We start from the raw sequence: 20036 nt of genomic DNA, 5'->3' as shown, positions 1-20036 counted from the left end.
TACTGTGACATCACTGTGTGTATTATCCCTGTACTGTGACATCACTGTGTGTATTATCCCTGTACTGTGACAACACTGTGTGTATTATCTCTGTACTGTGACATCACTGTGTGTATTATCCCTCTACTGTGACATCACTGTGTGTATTATCCCTCTACTGTGACATCACTGTGTGTATTATCCCTGTACTGTGACATCACTGTGTGTATTATCCCTATACTGTGACATCACTGTGTGTATTATCTCTGTACTGTGACATCACTGTGTGTATTATCCCTGTACTGTGACATCACTGTGTGTATTATCTCTGTGCTGTGACATCGCTGTGTGTATTATCCCTGTACTGTGACATCACTGTGTGTATGATCCCTGTACTGTGACATCACTGTGTGTATGATCCCTGTACTGTTACATCACTGTGTGTATGATCCCTGTACTGTGACATCACTGTGTGTATTATTATCCCTGTACTGTGACATCACTGTGTGTATTATCTCTGTACTGTGACATCACTGTGTATATTATTTCTGTACTGTGACATCACTGTGTATTACCCCTGTACTGTGACATCACTGTGTGTATTATCCCTGTACTGTGACATCACTGTGTGTATTGTCTCTGTACTGTGACATCACTGTGTGTATTATCCCTGTACTGTGACATCACTGTGTGTATTGTCTCTGTACTGTGACATCACTGTGTGTATTATCCCTGTACTGTGACATCACTGTGTGTATTATCCCTGTACTGTGACAACACTGTGTGTATTATCTCTGTACTGTGACATCACTGTGTGTATTATCCCTCTACTGTGACATCACTGTGTGTATTATCCCTCTACTGTGACATCACTGTGTGTATTGTCTCTGTACTGTGACATCACTGTGTGTATTATCCCTATACTGTGACATCACTGTGTGTATTATCCCTGTACTGTGACATCACTGTGTGTATTATCCCTATACTGTGACATCACTGTGTGTATTATCTCTGTACTGTGACATCACTGTGTGTATTATCCCTGTACTGTGACATCACTGTGTGTATTATCTCTGTGCTGTGACATCGCTGTGTGTATTATCCCTGTACTGTGACATCACTGTGTGTATGATCCCTGTACTGTGACATCACTGTGTGTATGATCCCTGTACTGTTACATCACTGTGTGTATGATCCCTGTACTGTGACATCACTGTGTGTATTATTATCCCTGTACTGTGACATCACTGTGTGTATGATCCCTGTACTGTGACATCACTGTGTGTATTATTATCCCTGTACTGTGACATCACTGTGTGTATTATCTCTGTACTGTGACATCACTGTGTATATTATTTCTGTACTGTGACATCACTGTGTGTATTACCCCTGTACTGTGCCATCACTGTGTGTATTATCCCTGTACTGTGACATCACTGTGTGTATTATCCCTGTACTGTGACATCACTGTGTGTATTATCCCTGTACTGTGACATTACTGTGTGTATAATCCCTGTAGTGTGCCATCACTGTGTGTATTATCCCTGTACTGTGACATCACTGTGTGTATTATCTCTGTACTGTGACATCACTGTGTGTATTATCCCTGTACTGTGACATCGCTGTGTGTATTATCCCTGTACTGTGACATCACTGTGTGTATTGTCTCTGTACTGTGACATCACTGTGTGTATTATCCCTGTACTGTGACATCACTGTGTGTATTATCCCTGTACTGTGACATCACTGTGTGTATTGTCTCTGTACTGTGACATCACTGTGTGTATTGTCTCTGTACTGTGACATCACTGTGTGTATTATCCCTGTACTGTGACATCACTGTGTGTATTATCCCTGTACTGTGACATCGCTGTGTGTAGTATCTCTGCGCTGTGACATCGCTGTGTGTATTATCTCTGTACTGTGACATCACTGTGTGTATGATCCCTGTACTGTGACATCGCTGTGTGTATTATCCCCTGTACTGTGACATCACTGTGTGTATTATCCCTGTACTGTGACATCGCTGTGTGTATTATCCCTGTACTGTGAAATCACTGTGTGTATTATCCCTGTACTGTGACATCACTGTGTGTATTGTCTCTGTACTGTGACGTCACTGTGTGTATTATCCCTGTACTGTGCCGTCACTGTGTGTATTATCTATGTACTGTGACATCACTGTGTGTATTATCTCTGTACTGTGACATCACTGTTTGTATCATCCCTCTACTGTGACATCACTGTGTGTATTATCTCTGTACTGCGACATCACTGTGTGTATTATCTCTGCGCTGCGACATCACTGTGTGTATTATCTCTGCGCTGTGACATCACTGTGTGTATTATCCCTGTACTGTGACAACACTGTGTGTATTATCTCTGTACTGTGACATCACTGTGTGTATTATCCCTCTACTGTGACATCACTGTGTGTATTATCCCTGTACTGTGACATCACTGTGTGTATTATCCCTGTACTGTGACATTACTGTGTGTATAATCCCTGTAGTGTGCCATCACTGTGTGTATTATCCCTGTACTGTGACATCACTGTGTGTATTATCCCTGTACTGTGACATCACTGTGTGTATTATCTCTGTACTGTGACATCACTGTGTGTATTATCCCTGTACTGTGACATCACTGTGTGTATTATCTGTGCGCTGTGACATCACTGTGTGTATTATCCCTGTACTGTGACATCACTGTGTGTATTATCCCTCTACTGTGACATCACTGTGTGTATTATCCCTGTACTGTGACATCACTGTGTGTATTATCCCTGTACTGTGACATTACTGTGTGTATAATCCCTGTAGTGTGCCATCACTGTGTGTATTATCCCTGTACTGTGACATCACTGTGTGTATTATCCCTGTACTGTGACATCACTGTGTGTATTATCTCTGTACTGTGACATCACTGTGTGTATTATCCCTGTACTGTGACATCACTGTGTGTATTATCTGTGCGCTGTGACATCACTGTGTGTATTATCCCTGTACTGTGACATCACTGTGTGTATTATCCCTGTACTGTGACAACACTGTGGGGCACATTTACTTACCCGGTCCGTTCGCGATCCAGCGGCGCGTTCTCTGCACTGGATTCGGGTCCGGCCGGGATTCATCAATGCAGTTCCTCCGACGTCCACCAGGTGGCGCTGCTGCGCTGAAGTCCGCTGGAATGCCTCGAAATACACCGGCCTATCCAGGATGAAGGTGAGTGAAATTTTCGCGACACAATTTTTTTTTATTAAATGCGGCGGTTTTTCCGAATACGTCGGGTTTTTCGTTCGGCCACGCCCCCCGATTTCCGTCGCGCGCATGCCGGCGCCGATGCGCCAAATTCCGATCGCGTGCGCCAAAAACCCGGGGCAATTCAGGTACAATCGGCGCAAATCGGAAATATTCGGGTAACACGTCGGGAAAACGCGAATCGGGCCCTTAGTAAATGACCCCCTGTGTGTATTATCCCTGTACTGTGACATCACTGTGTGTATTATCTCTGTGCTGTGACATCACTATGTGTATTATCCCTGTACTGTGACATCACTGTGTGTATTATCCCTGTACTGTGACATCACTGTGTGTATTATCCCTGTACTGTGACATCACTGTGTGTATTATCTCTGTACTGTGACATCACTGTGTGTATTATCCTTGTACTGTGACAACACTGTGTGTATTATCTCTGTACTGTGACATCACTGTGTGTATTATCTCTGTACTGTGACATCGCTGTGTGTATTATCCCTGTACTGTGACATCACTGTGTGTATTATCCTTGTACTGTGACAACACTGTGTGTATTATCTCTGTACTGTGACATCACTGTGTGTATTATCCCTGTACTGTGACATCGCTGTGTGTATTATCCCTGTACTGTGACAACACTGTGTGTATTATCCCTGTACTGTGACATCACTGTGTGTATTATCTCTGCACTGTGACATCACTGTGTGTATTATCTCTGCGCTGTGACATCACTGTGTGTATTATCTCTGCGCTGTGACATCACTGTGTGTATTATCCCTGCACTGTGACATCGCTGTGTGTATTATCTCTGTACTGTGACATCGCTGTGTGTATTATCCCTGTACTGTGACATCGCTGTGTGTATTATCCCTGTACTGTGACATCACTGTGTGTATTATCTCTGTACTGTGACATCACTGTGTGTATTATCTCTGCGCTGTGACATCACTGTGTGTATTATCTCTGTACTGTGACATCACTGTGTGTATTATCCCTGTACTGTGACATCACTGTGTGTATTATCTCTGCGCTGTGACATCACTGTGTGTATTATCTCTGCGCTGTGACATCACTGTGTGTATTATCCCTGTACTGTGACATCACTGTGTGTATTATCCCTGTACTGTGACATCGCTGTGTGTATTATCTCTGTACTGTGAAATCGCTGTGTGTATTATCCCTGTACTGTGACATCACTGTGTATTATCCCTGTACTGTGACATCGCTGTGTGTATTATCCCTGTACTGTGACAACACTGTGTGTATTATCCCTGTACTGTGACATCACTGTGTGTATTATCCCTGTACTGTGACAACACTGTGTGTATTATCCCTGTACTGTGACAACACTGTGTGTATTATCCCTGTACTGTGACATCACTGTGTGTATTATCCCTGTACTGTGACATCGCTGTGTGTATTATCCCTGTACTGTGACAACACTGTGTGTATTATCCCTGTACTGTGACATCACTGTGTGTATTATCCCTGTACTGTGACAACACTGTGTGTATTATCCCTGTACTGTGACAACACTGTGTGTATTATCCCCTGTACTGTGACATAACTGTGTGTATGATCCCTGTACTGTGACATCACTGTGTGTAGTATCCCTGTACTGTGACATCGCTGTGTGTATTATCCCTGTACTGTGACATCACTGTGTGTATTATCCCTGTACTGTTACATCACTGTGTGTATTATACCTGTACTGTGACATCACTGTGTGTATTATCCCTATACTGTGACATCACTGTGTGTATTATCCCTGTACTGTGACAACACTGTGTGTATTATCCCTGTACTGTGACAACACTGTGTGTATTATCCCTGTACTGTGACATCACTGTGTGTATTATCCCTGTACTGTGACATCGCTGTGTGTATTATCCCTGTACTGTGACAACACTGTGTGTATTATCCCTGTACTGTGACAACACTGTGTGTATTATCCCTGTACTGTGACATCACTGTGTGTATTATCCCTGTACTGTGACATCACTGTGTGTATTATCCCTGTACTGTGACATCGCTGTGTGTATTATCTCTGTACTGTGACATCACTGTGTGTATTATCCCTGTACTGTGACATCACTGTGTGTATTATCCCTGTACTGCGACATCACTGTGTATTATCCCTGTACTGCGACATCGCTGTGTGTATTATCCCTGTACTGTGACATCACTGTGTGTATTATCTCTGTACTGTGACATCACTGTGTGTATTATCCCTGTACTGCGACATCACTGTGTGTATTATCCCTGTACTGCGACATCACTGTGTGTATTATCCCTGTACTGCGACATCGCTGTGTGTATTATCCCTGTACTGCGACATCACTGTGTGTATTATCCCTGTACTGTGACATCGCTGTGTGTATTATCCCTGTACTGTGACATCGCTGTGTGTATTATCCCTGTACTGTGACATCACTGTGTGTATTATCCCTGTACTGTGACATCACTGTGTGTACTATCTCTGTACTGTGACATCACTGTGTGTATTATCCCTGTACTGTGACATCACTGTGTGTATTATCCCTGTACTGTGACATCACTGTGTGTATTATCCCTGTACTGTGATATCACTGTGTGTATTATCCCTGTACTGTGACACCACTGTGTGTATTATCCCTGTACTGCGACATCACTGTGTGTATTATCTCTGTACTGTGACATCACTGTGTGTATTATCCCTGTACTGTGACATCACTGTGTGTATTATCCCTGTACTGTGACATCACTGTGTGTATTGTCTCTGTACTGTGACATCACTGTGTGTATTATCCCTGTACTGTGACATCACTGTGTATTATCCCTGTACTGTGACATCACTGTGTGTATTATCCCTGTACTGTGACATCACTGTGTGTATTATCCTGTACTGTGACATCTCTGTGTGTATTACCCCTGTACTGTGACATCATTGTGTGTATTACCCCTGTACTGTGACATCACTGTGTGTATTATCCTGTACTGTGACATCTCTGTGTGTATTATCCCTGTACTGTGACATCACTGTGTGTATTATCCCTGTACTGTGACATCACTGTGTGTATTATCCCTGTACTGTGACATCACTGTGTATTATCCCTGTACTGTGACATCACTGTGTGTATTATCCCTGTACTGTGACATCTCTGTGTGTATTATCCCTGTACTGTGACATCACTGTGTGTATTATCTCTGTACTGTGACATCACTGTGTGTATTATCTCTGTACTGTGACATCTCTGTGTGTATTATCCCTGTACTGTGACATCACTGTGTGTATTATCTCTGTACTGTGACATCACTGTGTGTATTATCCCTGTACTGTGACATCACTGTGTGTATTATTGTTATTCCGGAGCAGTCACATTCCAGTGATTTAGTTAAGAACCAGTTCACACCTCGGTCATTGAACAGTGTTTTGTTTTTTCCATTCTTGTGAGTGCGGAGCGGCTGGAGACACATCACAGCTACAGATCTGATCTCTGCGCAGTCTCTATGGCTCACAATTTACTGATGAAGCTGCTGAGGTGTGAACTGAACCTTAATGTATAGAGTATCCTTAGCGCCCATGTGACCTTCCTCCATCATATTATTGAATAACTGTTGCATGTATAGAAAATGTATAATATTCCTGTATAAAATGTATTTGTGGACTGTTCTATATGAACATAATTATATGTACATTAGTGTGGATACATTATGGATCTCTCACAGCAGATGGAACCATTCATATCACCTATAACCTGTTCTCTTCTGCTATAGGGAAACTACAACCCTCATCGTGTCTTGATCAGTCCCTGCAAAAGGCTTATAATATGCCCTGGTGGTCCAGTGGTTAAAATAGATATCTTACAACATGTAGGTCTGGGGTTCAAATCCCATTAAAGAGAACTCTACAAAATCATGAATTGAAAAGCAATATATACGGCGAGCCCTGGTGGGATTGTGTACATTGCTGAATTTTTGTTGGCGCCTAGCGGATCATAATATTGGTGGTTTGGGCGGCCGCCTGGGGCCCATGACCACCTGAAACAATCGCCAAGTTTTATACTGTCCTATAGAGATAATAAAGAGAAGGACTCCCAGCCATGAAATCTTCAGGCTTTCAACACATACTCATACCAGGGTCCTTCCAGGACCTTTAAAGGTCCTCAAACTGCAGAACTAAAAGGGGAGGGAAGGGACCCCCCTCCTCTGCCAAGTAAATGCCATTATAAAATTAGACTTAATAATAATTCCTTCATTTATATAGCGCACACAGATTATGCAGTGCAGCACAGAGCTGGTCCCTAATGGGGCTCACAATCTAATCAATCTACTAGTATGTTTTTGGAGTGTGGGAGGAAACTGGAGGAAACCCATGCAAACACGGAGAGAACATACAAACTCTTTGCAGATGTTGACCCTGGGACGTGAACCCAAATCCCCAGCGCTGCAAGGCTGTAATGCTAACCACTGAGCCACCATGCTGCATAATGCCCAGGGACTATGGTTACCTTCCTCCGCTCCGGTATGGATCTATATAGATGATCAGGATTGCCGCTCACCTGTCGTATCCAGAATCCATAGCACCCACAGCACCTCCAGCGTCCTCCCCATCCTGTCCTGCTCCCAGTCTGGAGACAATGTGCTGGGATGTAGGTAATGGCCGGACGTGTATCCAGTGACTGGAGGGGGGGATCGTGTGTCTCTACGTCCCCAGGCGGGGTCTCTGGATAATGACCGCCAAGCTGTGAATGCAAACATCACACTATTGAGTTTTCTTTGATGCTGATAATATTTCACACCATTGTCACAACACAGACACACACCCTGTGTTATGAGAGAGAAAAAATTTTATTTTACCTTCCCCACACAGCCGACCCACAGTTTACATGAGACTGTACACTCCCATCGCTGTAGATTCTGATCCATTAGCCAACAGCCACATCTCAGCTTTATTCAACTTTATGATCCAGGGAACCTGTCAGCAGCTTTTACCCCACTAAACTACTACTCCCCTCAGGAATGGAATGGCATTTCTAGAATTCCCTCTTTTATGTGAAATTTCAACCATGTACCTATAAAAAAAATTCTCCTTCAAAGTCGGTCATCGCATTTTCGCATGACAGGAGTAAAGTTTAGTGGCTGCAGGGGGTAGTGTAATCTCAGAAGCCCTTCTGTTCTATAGTAGCTAGAATTATGGTGTCATATTAAAGATAAAAATCTCATCTTTCAGATCCCATCAAGCTTATAGTTCTGTGATCTAAAGGTGTAATGTCCCGCTGGACTGGTCATTACTAAGAGCCAGTTTCAGTTAGCCCCCTGGTTGAATGGTAGGAGTCTGGCCAGCAGCTCCCCCAAGTCATCCTTAGGAACCTTACCCTCTTATACTCTTGGAGTCCCTGAAAATCCAGCTGCCCCCACACTGCGCTCAGGCCCTGGTGGGGTAACATTGCCTTTTAGAAATAGGTATTTGTGCATTGCAGATAGGGCAGACCGGTGGCTGAGTGAGTAGTGCTTCTGCCTTGCAGCACTGGAGTCCTGGGTTCAAATCCCACTTAGGTCAACATCTGCAAAGAGTTTGTATGTTCTCTGCCTGTTTCCTCTGGTTTCCTCCCACACTCCAAAACATACTGTTAGGTTGTTTAGATTGTGAGCCCCATTGGGACAGGGACCAGTTTGTCATGCTTTGTGCAGCGCTGCGTAATCTGTGTGCGCTATATAAATAAAGGAATTATTATTATTGCATTTGCAATAGTGGGCAGATTTTAAAAAAAGTGTCCTAACACCTAGACAATGCAAAGTTAGTCCAGACCAAAGCTAGACCAAATCCGTCCTAGTATAAGACTGTCTAATTGTACTCTGCGGGGAGATTTATTAATCTGTACATGACAAAATTCTGTTGTACTTTGCACCACATTTATAAAGGGTTTTAGACGGTTTTCTGGCTCTCCTACGACTAGCTGACAAAAGGGGCGTGGCCTCACGACAAAAAGCTCCGTGCGCCAGAAATACTGCTGACCCGACAGAATTGTGTCCTAACTTTCTTGCACAAAGTAACTAACTAATAGGAGGTGCAGAGTAGAGCTAAACAGTCTTATACTAGGACAGATTTATCATCCAACATTAGACACTTCTATAAATCTGGTGCAGAGTAAGACTGTCTGACCTTTGGACACTTTTCCTAAATCTGCCCCTGCACCTCCTATTGGTTGGTTACTTTACGCCAGAAAGTTAGGACAGAATTCTGTGGGGTTAGCAGTGTTCCTGACGCACGGAGCTTTTTGGCGCTATACCACGCCCCTTTTCATAGACCACACCCCTTTTGCCGTGCTAGCCGTTAAAGAGACAGAAAACTGTCTAAAACCGTCTATAAAGGTGGTGTAAACTACGACAGAATTCTGCTATAGACAGAATAATAAATCTCCCCCAGTGTCCTCAGGTCAGACCGTGCAGAGTACGACCAGACGTCTTATTCTGCACCAGATTTATGAAAGTGTCTAATGCTGGATGATAAATGTGTCCTGGTATAAGACGTCTAGTTGTACTCTGCGGGGAGATTTATTAATATGTTCACAGCAGAATTCTGTCATACTTTGCACCACATTTCTAAAGGATTTTAGACGGTTTTCTGGCTCTCCTACGACTAACTCGATAAAAGGGGCGTGGTGTAAAAAAAAGAGGCGTGGCCTCTCACCAAAAATTTCCGTGTGCCAGAAATACTGTTAACCTGACAGAATTGTGCCCAAATTTTCTGCCGTAAAGCAAGCCAAATAATAGGTGGTAAGCAGTATTTCTGGCATACAGACCTTTTTGGCAAGAGGCCACGCCTCTTTTTTTTTTTACACCATGCTGCTTTTGCAGATGTTGACCCTGGAACTTGAACCCAGGACCCCAGCGCTGCAAGGCTGTAATGCTAACCACTGACCCAGGACCCCAGCGCTGCAAGGCTGTAATGCTAACCACTGACCCAGGACCCAGCGCTGCAAGACTGTAATGCTTGGTGCCCTGATATAAATGTGGTGCGGGTTTTTAGTGCAAACTTCGACAGAATTCTGTTGTGGACAGATTAATAAATCCCATGCCTGTATCTCCGGTTCTGTAGGTAACGGAGACATACGCTTGATGTAATCTGAAAAATTAGAATTTTATATTATATTATTATGATGCTTTACAGTTATTATTGTGACTTGACAGAATTGTGTCGCTCGCTCGATGTTAAAGGTGCACCAAAAAAAAAAAGTTGGCGCACCCTTCCCGAGCAGTGCAGGGGGCGCCAGATTATTGAAGAACCGGCCCCAATATTCAGTAATCTGCTGGACCCCGCACAATAGTGAGACAAACTGCACAAGGGGCGCTACTTTCTATAAATATGGTCATTGTGTGAGATTCTGATTGGATGATGTATTTGTGATTCGATGTAGACTTTCTGCACATTACCTGTATGGCTCATGGGGGTCATTTAGTTCTGGCCTATTATACAGAGCTCATGCATATATATCGCTAATAAGGGGCAGCATGGTGACTAAGTGGTTAGCATTACAGCCTTGCAGCGCTGGGTCCTGGGTCAGTGGTTAGCACTACAGCCTTGCAGCGCTGGGGTCCTGGGTTCTGCAAAGAGTTTGAATGTTCTATCCATGTTTGCGTGGGTTTCCTCCAGGTCCTCCAATTTCCTCCCACACTCTATAACAGTGATGGCGAACCTATGACACGCGTGTCAGTGCTGTCATTTTTGGTGACACGCGGCCGCCCACCGCCCGCTGTCTGCCCCCTCCCTGAGTAATGTGCTGCCCCTGTGTAATTGCTACCCCTATGTTAATGTCCCGCCCCCGTCCCTGTGTTTCTGCTCCCTGCTTACCTGTCCGGAGCCGGGGTGGTCCGCCCACCATCTGCAACTCCTCCGGCTCCTCCAAGCTGCAATGCGCAATGCTCGTCACGTGACTGAGGCGCGCGGTGCAACCTGGAGGAGCCGAGCCGTCATTATCGTCAGACCTGCAGTAAAGCTACAGGGAAGAAGACATCACTGGGTAAGTATATAAGTTTATTATTATATTATATTTAAAGGGAGGCCGCTAGGGGTATTTTAGTAGTAAAGGGAAGCCGCTAGGGGTATTTTAGTAGTAAAGGGAAGGCGCTAGGGGTATTTTAGTAGTAAAGGGAGGCCGCTAGGGGTATTTTAGTAGTAAAGGGAGGCCGCTAGGGGTATTTTAGTAGTAAAGGGAGGGCGCTAGGGGTATTTTAGTAGTAAAGGGAGGCCGCTAGGGGTATTTTAGTAGTAAAGGGAGGGCGCTAGGGGTATTTTAGTAGTAAAGGGAGGGCGCTAGGGGTATTTTAGTAGTAAAGGGAGGCCGCTAGGGGTATTTTAGTAGTAAAGGGAGGCCGCTAGGGGTATTTTAGTAGTAAAGGGAAGCCGCTAGGGGTATTTTAGTAGTAAAGGGAGGCCGCTAGGGGTATTTTAGTAGTAAAGGGAGGGCGCTAGGGGTATTTTAGTAGTAAAGGGAGGCCGCTAGGGGTATTTTAGTAGTAAAGGGAGGGCGCTAGGGGTATTTTAGTAGTAAAGGGAAGCCGCTAGGGGTATTTTAGTAGTAAAGGGAAGCCGCTAGGGGTATTTTAGTAGTAAAGGGAAGGCGCTAGGGGTATTTTAGTAGTAAAGGGAAGCCGCTAGGGGTATTTTAGTAGTAAAGGGAAGGCGCTAGGGGTATTTTAGTAGTAAAGGGAGGCCGCTAGGGGTATTTTAGTAGTAAAGGGAGGCCGCTAGGGGTATTTTAGTAGTAAAGGGAGGGCGCTAGGGGTATTTTAGTAGTAAAGGGAGGCCGCTAGGGGTATTTTAGTAGTAAAGGGAGGGCGCTAGGGGTATTTTAGTAGTAAAGGGAGGGCGCTAGGGGTATTTTAGTAGTAAAGGGAGGCCGCTAGGGGTATTGTAGTAGTAAAGGGAGGCCGCTAGGGGTATTTTAGTAGTAAAGGGAAGCCGCTAGGGGTATTTTAGTAGTAAAGGGAGGCCGCTAGGGGTATTTTAGTAGTAAAGGGAAGGCGCTAGGGGTATTTTAGTAGTAAAGGGAAGGCGCTAGGGGTATTTTAGTAGTAAAGGGAGGGCGCTAGGGGTATTTTAGTAGTAAAGGGAGGCCGCTAGGGGTATTTTAGTAGTAAAGGGAGGGCGCTAGGGGTATTTTAGTAGTAAAGGGAGGGCGCTAGGGGTATTTTAGTAGTAAAGGGAGGCCGCTAGGGGTATTTTAGTAGTAAAGGGAGGCCGCTAGGGGTATTTTAGTAGTAAAGGGAAGCCGCTAGGGGTATTTTAGTAGTAAAGGGAGGCCGCTAGGGGTATTGTAGTAGTAAAGGGAGGCCGCTAGGGGTATTTTAGTAGTAAAGGGAAGCCGCTAGGGGTATTTTAGTAGTAAAGGGAGGCCGCTAGGGGTATTTTAGTAGTAAAGGGAAGGCGCTAGGGGTATTTTAGTAGTAAAGGGAAGGCGCTAGGGGTATTTTAGTAGTAAAGGGAGGGCGCTAGGGGTATTTTAGTAGTAAAGGGAGGCCGCTAGGGGTATTTTAGTAGTAAAGGGAGGGCGCTAGGGGTATTTTAGTAGTAAAGGGAGGGCGCTAGGGGTATTTTAGTAGTAAAGGGAGGCCGCTAGGGGTATTTTAGTAGTAAAGGGAGGCCGCTAGGGGTATTTTAGTAGTAAAGGGAAGCCGCTAGGGGTATTTTAGTAGTAAAGGGAGGCCGCTAGGGGTATTTTAGTAGTAAAGGGAGGGCGCTAGGGGTATTTTAGTAGTAAAGGGAGGCCGCTAGGGGTATTTTAGTAGTAAAGGGAGGGCGCTAGGGGTATTTTAGTAGTAAAGGGAAGCCGCTAGGGGTATTTTAGTAGTAAAGGGAAGCCGCTAGGGGTATTTTAGTAGTAAAGGGAAGGCGCTAGGGGTATTTTAGTAGTAAAGGGAAGCCGCTAGGGGTATTTTAGTAGTAAAGGGAAGGCGCTAGGGGTATTTTAGTAGTAAAGGGAGGCCGCTAGGGGTATTTTAGTAGTAAAGGGAGGCCGCTAGGGGTATTTTAGTAGTAAAGGGAGGGCGCTAGGGGTATTTTAGTAGTAAAGGGAGGCCGCTAGGGGTATTTTAGTAGTAAAGGGAGGGCGCTAGGGGTATTTTAGTAGTAAAGGGAGGGCGCTAGGGGTATTTTAGTAGTAAAGGGAGGCCGCTAGGGGTATTGTAGTAGTAAAGGGAGGCCGCTAGGGGTATTTTAGTAGTAAAGGGAAGCCGCTAGGGGTATTTTAGTAGTAAAGGGAGGCCGCTAGGGGTATTTTAGTAGTAAAGGGAAGGCGCTAGGGGTATTTTAGTAGTAAAGGGAAGGCGCTAGGGGTATTTTAGTAGTAAAGGGAGGGCGCTAGGGGTATTTTAGTAGTAAAGGGAGGCCGCTAGGGGTATTTTAGTAGTAAAGGGAGGGCGCTAGGGGTATTTTAGTAGTAAAGGGAGGGCGCTAGGGGTATTTTAGTAGTAAAGGGAGGCCGCTAGGGGTATTTTAGTAGTAAAGGGAGGCCGCTAGGGGTATTTTAGTAGTAAAGGGAAGCCGCTAGGGGTATTTTAGTAGTAAAGGGAGGCCGCTAGGGGTATTGTAGTAGTAAAGGGAGGCCGCTAGGGGTATTTTAGTAGTAAAGGGAAGCCGCTAGGGGTATTTTAGTAGTAAAGGGAGGCCGCTAGGGGTATTTTAGTAGTAAAGGGAAGGCGCTAGGGGTATTTTAGTAGTAAAGGGAAGGCGCTAGGGGTATTTTAGTAGTAAAGGGAGGGCGCTAGGGGTATTTTAGTAGTAAAGGGAGGCCGCTAGGGGTATTTTAGTAGTAAAGGGAGGGCGCTAGGGGTATTTTAGTAGTAAAGGGAGGGCGCTAGGGGTATTTTAGTAGTAAAGGGAGGCCGCTAGGGGTATTTTAGTAGTAAAGGGAGGCCGCTAGGGGTATTTTAGTAGTAAAGGGAAGCCGCTAGGGGTATTTTAGTAGTAAAGGGAGGCCGCTAGGGGTATTTTAGTAGTAAAGGGAGGCCGCTAGGGGTATTGTAGTAGTAAAGGGAGGCCGCTAGGGGTATTTTAGTAGTAAAGGGAAGCCGCTAGGGGTATTTTAGTAGTAAAGGGACGCCGCTAGGGGTATTTTAGTAGTAAAGGGAGGCCGCTAGGGGTATTTTAGTAGTAAAGGGACGCCGCTAGGGGTATTTTAGTAGTAAAGGGAGGGCGCTAGGGGTATTTTAGTAGTAAAGGGAAGGCGCTAGGGGTATTTTAGTAGTAAAGGGAGGGCGCTAGGGGTATTTTAGTAGTAAAGGGAGGGCGCTAGGGGTATTTTAGTAGTAAAGGGAGGGCGCTAGGGGTATTTTAGTAGTAAAGGGAGGCCGCTAGGGGTATTTTAGTAGTAAAGGGAGGCAGCTAGGGGTATTTTAGTAGTAAAGGGAGGCCACTAGGGGTATTTTAGTAGTAAAGGGAGGCCGCTAGGGGTATTGTAGTAGTAAAGGGAGGGCGCTAGGGGTATTTTAGTAGTAAAGGGAGGCCACTAGGGGTATTTTAGTAGTAAAGGGAGGCCGCTAGGGGTATTTTAGTAGTAAAGGGAGGCCGCTAGGGGTATTTTAGTAGTAAAGGGAGGCCGCTAGGGGTATTTTAGTAGTAAAGGGAGGCCGCTAGGGGTATTGTAGTAGTAAAGGGAGGCCGCTAGGGGTATTTTAGTAGTAAAGGGAAGCCGCTAGGGGTATTTTAGTAGTAAAGGGAGGCCGCTAGGGGTATTTTAGTAGTAAAGGGAAGGCGCTAGGGGTATTTTAGTAGTAAAGGGAAGGCGCTAGGGGTATTTTAGTAGTAAAGGGAGGGCGCTAGGGGTATTTTAGTAGTAAAGGGAGGCCGCTAGGGGTATTTTAGTAGTAAAGGGAGGGCGCTAGGGGTATTTTAGTAGTAAAGGGAGGGCGCTAGGGGTATTTTAGTAGTAAAGGGAGGCCGCTAGGGGTATTTTAGTAGTAAAGGGAGGCCGCTAGGGGTATTTTAGTAGTAAAGGGAAGCCGCTAGGGGTATTTTAGTAGTAAAGGGAGGCCGCTAGGGGTATTTTAGTAGTAAAGGGAGGCCGCTAGGGGTATTGTAGTAGTAAAGGGAGGCCGCTAGGGGTATTTTAGTAGTAAAGGGAAGCCGCTAGGGGTATTTTAGTAGTAAAGGGACGCCGCTAGGGGTATTTTAGTAGTAAAGGGAGGCCGCTAGGGGTATTTTAGTAGTAAAGGGACGCCGCTAGGGGTATTTTAGTAGTAAAGGGAGGGCGCTAGGGGTATTTTAGTAGTAAAGGGAAGGCGCTAGGGGTATTTTAGTAGTAAAGGGAGGGCGCTAGGGGTATTTTAGTAGTAAAGGGAGGGCGCTAGGGGTATTTTAGTAGTAAAGGGAGGCCACTAGGGGTATTTTAGTAGTAAAGGGAGGCCGCTAGGGGTATTTTAGTAGTAAAGGGAGGCAGCTAGGGGTATTTTAGTAGTAAAGGGAGGCCGCTAGGGGTATTTTAGTAGTAAAGGGAGGCCGCTAGGGGTATTGTAGTAGTAAAGGGAGGGCGCTAGGGGTATTTTAGTAGTAAAGGGAGGCCACTAGGGGTATTTTAGTAGTAAAGGGAGGCCGCTAGGGGTATTTTAGTAGTAAAGGGAGGCAGCTAGGGGTATTTTAGTAGTAAAGGGAGGCCACTAGGGGTATTTTAGTAGTAAAGGGAGGCCACTAGGGGTATTTTAGTAGTAAAGGGAGGCCGCTGCTGGACATGTTATTAATAAGAGGAGGCCGCTGCTGGACATGTTATTAATAAGGGGAGGCCGCTGCTGGACATGTTATTAATAAGAGGAGGCCGCTGCTGGACATGTTATTAATAAGAGGAGGCCGCTGCTGGACATGTTATTAATAAGGGGAGGCCGCTGCTGGACATGTTATTAATAAGGGGAGGCCGCTGCTGGACATGTTATTACAAAATTAGGTTTTTTCTAAAGGTGACACAGCACCTGAGTTATGCCCGTTTTTTGGCGAATTTTGACACACCAAACTCAAAAGGTTGCCCATCACTGCTCTATAACATAGTTTGTTGGTGATCCATGGGAGACTGAGAAGTTTCTTTTTCTACAAGACCCTGGCAATACAATACAGGCAGTGCCCGGGTTACATACAGGATCAGTTCTGTAGCTTTGTTCATAAGCTGAATTTGTATGTAAGTCGGAACTGTAAATTTTATCATTGTAGAAAAAATGTTTTTGGTCTCTGTGATTTTAAAAGTGTTGGGTTGTCATAAGAACCAGGATTACCTTATATACTCGAGTATAAGCCTAGTTTTTCAACACAAAATTTGTGCTCAAAAACCCTAACTCGGCTTATACTCGAGTCAACTAAAAAATAAAGACAAAACTCACCTTTCTGACGTCACCCGTAGGTTCTCTTCTGTCTGAGACAGTCCGAGACAGAAGAGGACCTATGGTGGACGTCGGAAAGATGAGTACAGTGTTATTTTTTTTCCTACTACAGGGGTTGGGCAGGCTGTATACTACAGGGGTTGGGCAGGCTGTATGCTACAGGGGCTGGGCAGGCTGTATGCTACAGGGGTTGGGCAGGCTGTATGCTACAGGGGCTGGTCAGGCTGTATGCTACAGGGGCTGGGCAGGCTGTATGCTACAGGGGCTGGGCAGGCTGTATGCTACTGGGGTTGGGCAGGCTGTATGCTACAGGGGCTGGGCAGGCTGTATGCTACAGGGGCTGGCAGACTATATACTGGGAGGCTGTAACCAATGCATTTCCCACCCTCGGCTTATACTTGAGTCAATAGGTTTTCCCAGTTTTTTGTGTTGAAATTAGGGGTCTCGGCTTGTACTCGGGTCGGCTTATACTCGAGTATATACGGTAATAATAAATCTTAATAGCAGACGCATGTGATAACTGTTACAGCTGATTATTGAAGCCCAGGGCTAAAGTACAGTAAATTACCAATTACTAGAGGTCGTTTGTAACTAGGGGTCGTCTGTAAGTCGAGTCTTCTTAAGTAGGGGACCGCCTGTACAGAGGAAGATTCACGAATGTACTTCCAGCGCGTCTTCCCTGCATGACCTCAATTGCTGTATGTGATATATTAGAATGTGACCCCTCAGGCACCGCAACAATAAGGAAAGAGATGAAAACACGGAGGAAAAGATCAAAGCGTAATGTGCAGGAATACGATCTAGGTGTAACAGTATAGTGTAAGATCCCCTGCAGCAACCAAATCACCTCAAATACAGAAAAAAATCCAATCATTTACCTATAAAAAAAATCTCTCCTAAAGTCAGGCAAATATGACTCTTCTTCTTCCATTTTCCCATGAGATGAGTCAAGTTTAGTGGTAGCAGGGGAAGTGTCATTTGAGAAGCCCCTAACTTTGTTTCTATAGTACCACAAAACAATCTCATTGTTTAGATCCCATCATCTCTGGTTCTGTAGCTCACAAAGCCACAAGCCTGATGTGATCTGAAAGATGAACCTTATCTTTAATATGACACAGCTTATTTATAGGGGCTATAGAACAAAAGAGAACCTGTCATCAGCAATTGGCCTAATAAACCACTACCACTATGTTGTCAAGCAGCGCAACACCACTTAGTTTTTGTTTCTTTCCTGGTCCAGTGCGGTGACATTATCCAGAAAATCAACTTTGAAGTGAGATGTAAATTAGTTGTATAAAGTCAAGGAGGCGGAGAGTTTAACACTGAAGTCAAGGTGTGGAGCTCTGATCTCCTCCTCCTCTGTGACTGACATCATGCATCAGACTTCAGGAGATCTGGTTAGTGATGTCTCTGGATGCAGGACCTTCAATTACAGTGATGGGTGCTTTATGAGGAAAAGAGAGCTGGACTTCAGTGTTAAAATCTCCGCCTCCTTGACTTTATACAACCAATTTACATATGACTTCAAAGTAGATTTTCTCAATGATTCCACCGCACTGGGTCATGAAAGAAACACAATCTGGAAGATGCTGCTTGACAACATACTGGTAGTGGTTTATTAGGTCAATTTCTGCTGACAGGTTCCCTTTAAGTGACAATACCGCTGCAACCTCTGAACTTGACTCATCTTGTGATCGTGAGTCACATTTGCCTGACTTTGGGGGAGATTTTTTTTTTAAGTAAATGGGGGAGATTTCACATAAAAGAGGGAATTCTAGAATTTATCCCCTACTGGAGGGGGCTAGTAGTTTAGTGAGGTTACACCTGGTGACAGGTTCTCTTTTAATATTGTTAAAACCACAGTAGCTTTGGCACACATTAAAAATATTGCTGTATTGTTCTCATGATTACAGTTGGGTGATGTTATTCTGTGGGGAAGAAGGGGGTCCTTGCATCATATATCACTATGATGCTTGGATTCTAGTGTCCAGCCATCACACATTCCGAGATCTGTGTTTTGGTTGCCGCAGGAGAAGGAAGTTCCAGATTTCCATTGCAAAGTTGAATTTTAAACCCAGAATTTGCAGCAATAATCAACATTTTTCAGCTTTTACGTCAGGCTCCCTTTGGGTGGGGTATGAAATATCCATTTTTTTTTGCATTTTTAATGTTAAATCTCAACCTTTAAAAAAAATCTTAATAATAATAACTGCAACTTTTAGAAGCATCATTTCTGATGCCTCTATTTTGGGCTCTACAGTAGCTAGAACCATAATGTTATATCATAAAAGATGGAAATCTCAACTTACAAATTGCATAAGGATTGTGGTTCTCTGTGCTATAAAACTAAAGATGCAGACAGATAATGATATGGTTGCTAATGTAAACTGCTGTTAAAGATTCAGTTTCTCCACTTCTGAACCCCGCAGAACAACAATCCTGGTGCAATTTGAAAGATGAGATTCTAATCTTTAATATGCTACCAAACACATGGATTAAGGTACTATAGAACTGAGGATAGCGGTGTCTAAAGTGATAGCCTCGAAAAGTGACTCATCTCAGGCAAAAAGTAACTCTTCTATGCTCATTTTCACAAAACTTAAGATTTTTATAGGTAAAAAGAAGAAATTCTACATGGAACAAGAGAGAAATCTGCAAAGCACTGTCACGGGTGCTCCCGCGATCCATGTCGCGGATCGCGGGTACACCCGTGCTCTCCTGCCGCGGTCCCCGCTCCCCCAGCCCTCACTTACCTCTCCTGGCTCCGGCCTGTCCTCTGGCTCCCAGCGTGTAGGCCGCATGCTCTTTGCCTGCAGTCGCTCGCTCTCACCACTAGAGGGCGCGCGCGCGGACTTCTCAAGCCTTAAAGGGCCAGCGTCCTCCTGATTGGCTGCTGCTAATCCGGCTCGCCCTTATAATCCGGCACCTCCTTTCTCTCCCGGCCGGATCTTCTCCTAGGATCTCCTATGGTTTCCATGCCAGGCTTCCCTAAGCCGTTCCTGTGGAAGAGAAAGCCCATTAGCGTTTCCAGACGCTTTCCTGTGTTTCTGTGTGTCTCCAGCGTTCCCATACACTCCTGGTGTGTCCTGTCTTCCAGCGTTTCCAGACGCCTCCGTGTCTCCTGTCTCCAGCGTTCCCATATGCTTCCTGCTGTGCCTTCCAGGGTTCCAGTCCAGTGGTGTCTGCAGTCCTTGCCAGCGTTACCAGTGTTCCTCTGTGTTGCTGCTGTCATCCCAGGCTTGGACTGTTTCCTGCACATCCCTGTACCTTGGCTGCCACCGCCGGCCTCATACCATCTCCTGCGGTGGTCCAGAGGGTCCACTGGTCCACAGACTCCTCCCTCCGGACTCTTCCCATAGAGACTTTTAGTTCTGTTGTCTGTGTGACCCGTTACAGCAAGATCCGGCCATGGACCCCGCCAAGGCCATGGATCCTGTCAAGGACATGGACTGT

General features: G+C 45.0%; 1 protein-coding gene across 1 annotated transcript in view; it reads right to left on the bottom strand.

The window, feature by feature from the left end:
* LOC140106734 (scavenger receptor cysteine-rich domain-containing protein DMBT1-like) overlaps positions 1-19440 on the bottom strand; it is an 88399-nt gene extending 68959 nt beyond the window's left edge. The window contains exons 1-2 of the mRNA XM_072131348.1: positions 19337-19440; positions 7781-7963 (exon numbers count right to left, since the gene is read on the bottom strand). Of these exons, the coding sequence (XP_071987449.1) occupies positions 7781-7832 (52 nt within the window). The 5' untranslated portion in view covers positions 7833-7963; positions 19337-19440. The remainder of the gene's footprint in view (positions 1-7780; positions 7964-19336) is intronic.
* Positions 19441-20036: the final 596 nt, after the last annotated feature.

This window comes from Engystomops pustulosus, chromosome 11 (genome assembly GCF_040894005.1).
Source record: "Engystomops pustulosus chromosome 11, aEngPut4.maternal, whole genome shotgun sequence".
Classification (NCBI taxonomy): Eukaryota; Metazoa; Chordata; class Amphibia; order Anura; family Leptodactylidae; genus Engystomops; species Engystomops pustulosus.
Note: the sequence above shows the minus strand (reverse complement) of the source record. Positions and strands in the feature narration are given on the sequence as shown.